A 4,539-nucleotide genomic window follows, 5' to 3' on the forward strand; every position below is an offset into this window, starting at 1 on the left:
CTTCTGCTACATTTCTCCTGGCTTTATTTTTGTTCGTGCAAGCAAACTGACTCACTGGGTTGCCGGAGAATTCAAGGTTTGTGAAGTAACTGTATCCATTTCCAATTTTGGTGTGATCAAGCTCAATTTTAGCAATATGCACAGTGGCGCTGCCCCTGCATAGTTTGTTCATCTCTTTGCCAGCAAGGCCTTGGACGACCTGCAGCCGGTGCGGCAGGCGGAGGTCGGGATGCTGCTGAAGTCGATTCTGGACCATGAGCAGCAAGGAAAGACTGTTAACCTCGGGGAGCTGCTCAACATCTGCACTGCCAACGTTCTCGGGCAGATTATGTTGAGCAGGCGCGTGTTCGACTCACAGGGGTCGACCGCGGGTGAATTCAGGGAAATGGTGGTGGAGCAAATGGAGTTGGCCGGGAGGTTTATTATTGGCGACTTAGTGCCGTCTTTGGTTTGGATGGATCTGCAGGGATTGCGGCGAAAGATGAAAAAACTGCACAACAGGTTCGATGAGTTCTTCAGCAGGATGATAAAGGAGCACGAGACTTCGTCGTGTAATGGAGGAGAGAGGGCCGATTTTCTGAGTGTGCTTTGGAATCTTAGAAATGATGCAGATGGTGAAGGAGGGAAGCTTACGGATGCCGATATCAAGGCACTTTTGCTAGTGAGTCTTATTAAATTGTTTAACAAAAAATTTGCAATTTTCCATTCTGTTTTCTTTGCTCAGATTTTATGCTGAGAGAATTTTCTGGATTAAACTGTCAGGATATTTATATTCTGTATCACTTCTCACGTGGGAAAAAAAAGCCTCCACGAAGTTTGATCGACAAGATTAAGATTCTTTCAATATAAACTACTGTTTGAAATCTGTACTCCTCAAATTTTATGTTTCTTTCTATCCTGTTTTCCAAAAATTTTGGGTAAGATTTTATGGTTTTCTTCAGCTTTTCTCTCATGATTTTCCTGAAGTACTATCTTCTGATCCCCTTCGAATGTCGATGGTGTTGTCTGGAATTGGAAATGCAATACAATGAGCCAGTTTGTGGAATGTGAAGATTGTTTTTTAAAGAAATCTGATTATGGTTTGAATTATTATTTTTATTTTGGAAATGGATTTATCGCCATTAAAAGTTTTTGGCATCTTAAATTAAGAAGTTTGACATTTGTAATTTGAAATTTCGAAAATTCTCATTTGATTTTATCACAATTTTGTCTGAATTTTTATTATTTTCCAAGAAAATGTTTTGCTTCATTAGACTATTCTATTGGGAATAGGTTGCCTGGATGGTAAATTTCTCACTGGAATTGGGTGAATTTCTGGGTGGAATCTGAATTTTTTTTCAAGAAACCTCATTCCCAAAGTGTTTGAATCAATTTTTTGATGCTTGAACATATACCGATAACTGGGAGCATCCAAAAAAGGATAGAAAAAATTATAAAATGAGGAATTTTTTATTTTTCAATTTTATTATTGTTTTAGAAGATTGAAAAGCTAAAAAAAATAGAGAAAAAGAGAATATGTGAAGTGGGTTAAGATTTACTTTCTAAATATGTTTAAAATATGTATTTATTTATTAGATAAAAATTTTAGAAAATGAAATTTTGAAACTAAATAATCTGATTAGGTTTAAGTTTTGAAAAGCAAAGACTTTTGAGAAGAAAAGGAAGTATGTTTTTTTTTTTTTAATTATATATTTAAAACTATTATATTATTTAAAATTATTAGAAATTATGCCAAATTTAAAATGAATGGAAAAAAATTAATTAAACACATTTATATATCCCACTATTTAAAATGTGTACTATCGATTTTTTTTCCAAATTAAAAACCTTTCATTGGAATTTTTATCATTCCAGCTTATCCAATTTGAATTCTGATAAATTAAGTTCCAAATTAAGAACCTTTCATTGGAATGAATGTGTACTATCGATTTTTTTTCAAATTAAAAACCTTGCATTCGAATTTTTATCATTCCAGCTTATCCAATTTGAATTTTGATAAATTAAGTTCCAAATTAAAAACCTTTCATTCGAATTTTTATCATTCCAGCTTATCCAATTTGAATTTTGATAAATTAAGTTCCAAATTAAAAACCTTTCATTCGAATTTTTATCTTTCCAGCTTATCCAATTTGAATTCTGATCAATTAAGTTCCAAATTAAAAACCTTTCCTTGGAATTTTTATCATTCCAGCTTATCAAATTTGAATTCTGATAAATTAATTAACTTAATTGATAGCTGTAATCAAAATTTCTATTAATTTTTTACGTCGTAAGGCATTCCCTCTGAGAAAGACATCCCTAAAATGTGACGTGTGCGATTCTGAGCCATTGATTCTATGTGTTAGACGATTGGGATGTTTTCTGCCGTCGATTTAATCTGTTTTTTTTCATAAAATGATTTAATCTGTTTTTTTCCACCAGCTGGAAGACAGAGAGGGAAGATCTGACAATGGGCCATGAAACGCAGGCCTCGTGGCGATGAGACTCTTTGCCGTGACTGAACCGAAACTCTTCGCATTCACTGAACCGAAACGTGTCTTCGCAGTGATGAAACGTGTCTTTCTTCTTGGTTTCGTGTCTTTCTTCCTGCCTGAGGGCCGCGTATAGCCAGCGTTGCAAAATTCTTAGCGGTCATTGTTTCTTTGGGATAGAAGCATTGTATCTTGCTTCATTTTCTATGCTGTGTGACTTCTGCTACATTTCTCCTGGCTTTATTTTTGTTCGTGCAAGCAAACTGACTCACTGGGTTGCCGGAGAATTCAAGGTTTGTGAAGTAACTGTATCCATTTCCAATTTTGGTGTGATCAAGCTCAATTTTAGCAATATGCACAGTGGCGCTGCCCCTGCATAGTTTGTTCATGCAAGGAGATTGTCCCAAAATCGGAGAACATTGCAATCATTGCCTCCTATCGTCCCCTTAATGGAGAAGCCAGACGAATTGACGCAGTTTTCATCGGCAACCAATGCAGGTTTCGACTCAGTCTTAGCCATGACCCTAGCGGCCTTGCTCTTCTCCATCCTATGCACGTTGGGGGTAGCCGTCGTTCTACGCCGTAGTAGACTTTGGCAAGTGGTGTCCGAGCCATCCCTTGAAGCCAGTGTCGAAAGAGGTAAAGCTGGTATCAAGAAAATGCATCTAAAAGCACTTCCAGCATCGGTTTACAGTACAAGCTCCCCACTGGGAACCCTGGATTGCCCTATTTGCTTGGCAGAATTCATGGAAGGAGAAAGTGTGCGAGTATTACCAGAATGCCGCCACACTTTCCACGCGGATTGTATAGGCGCATGGCTCATTTCCAAACCCTCGTGTCCTTCACGCAGACAATCTCTGCTTTATGTGGGGCTGAAGAAACCAGCAGAGGTGGCTTCGCCTGCTGCTGAGGCGGGCGAAAGCGCCAGAATGGATTGTAGAGAAAGAAACGAGTTCGTTACAATAAATGTTGTTCTTGAGACGTTCCACAGCTCTGCCAACTGCACGACAATGACAGTTTCTTCATCTTAGGAATTCATTGACCTGGAAACAGATGATGACCTGGAAATTTGGGTCAAGTTAGAGCGCAACATCACGAAGCCATCCCTTGGAATGGGCAGTGTGCAAAGTTGGAAGGGCAGGTAGCACTATTTAAGATCAAGGGATGCGAGAATGGTACAGAATTGAACGCAATGAATGATTTCCTATATTACCATGTAACAATTTTAGAAAGTTCCGCCTGATAGGTTTAGAATACGTCAAATTTTCATTGAAGGGTTCCATTATCTTTCTATTGGATCAACGACTTCCGCCTTATCGGTTCACAACATGTCAAAATTCTCACTGAACGGTTCTTTTTTTTCGCAATCCAGCACTGCTCATTTATATTGTAAAAAGACAACTTCCTCATTTTTTTCATCAAACGTGCTAAAATATTTAAATCTCATAAAGCAGGTGAAAACAATAAAACATCTCCCCTGTCCATATCTCTATCAATTTCACTAGCCAAATATCATAGATATCATATAATATTTCACGTCTCAAAATAACAGAAATCATGTCGTATATAATGATAAAAATAATTTTTCGTGCGGAATATGAAACAAAGTTGTTTTGTTAACTTGAATCATAAATCATAAATGGTATAGCATTTGGTTTTACCCAGAGATATACGATTAAGGTTAAATGTGGTAAACAATTGTATAATTTCATTTAAAATATTATAATTTTTTAAAATTGTTTTATGATTTTGAATTAAAATTTAAAAATGTTTTAAATATCATTCTTTTTCTGTTAAGAAATAAGTTAATTACTAAATATTAAATGTATTTAGAAAGATTTATCAAATATTAAATGTATTTAGCAAAAATTAAACTTTTTCCAATTATAAATCTTATAAACTAATAATAAATCATTTAAGTGTTGTGATTCTCTTTTAATTCTTATGATGAATTAGCATTAGCTAATAATATTGACATCCTTACAAAGAGAAAATATGTTTTTATGTAACCTCCCTAAAAATTTATCCATAGACACACCATAATGTTTAAAAAAAAAAAAAAAATGTG

General features: G+C 35.6%; 1 protein-coding gene across 1 annotated transcript; it reads left to right on the forward strand.

Annotated features, from left to right (window-relative positions):
- Positions 1–2,920: 2,920 nt before the first annotated feature.
- On the forward strand, positions 2,921–3,502 carry LOC149201441 (RING-H2 finger protein ATL8-like). The gene has a single exon (XM_089401274.1). It carries the CDS (start codon positions 2,921–2,923, stop codon positions 3,500–3,502), a length of 582 nt encoding a protein of 193 aa, XP_089257400.1.
- Positions 3,503–4,539: the final 1,037 nt, after the last annotated feature.

This window comes from Pinus tabuliformis, chromosome 2_1, assembly GCF_031772625.1.
Source record: "Pinus tabuliformis cultivar Carrire ecotype Pingquan chromosome 2_1, CPIR1, whole genome shotgun sequence".
In the NCBI taxonomy this organism is placed as follows: domain Eukaryota; kingdom Viridiplantae; phylum Streptophyta; class Pinopsida; order Pinales; family Pinaceae; genus Pinus; species Pinus tabuliformis.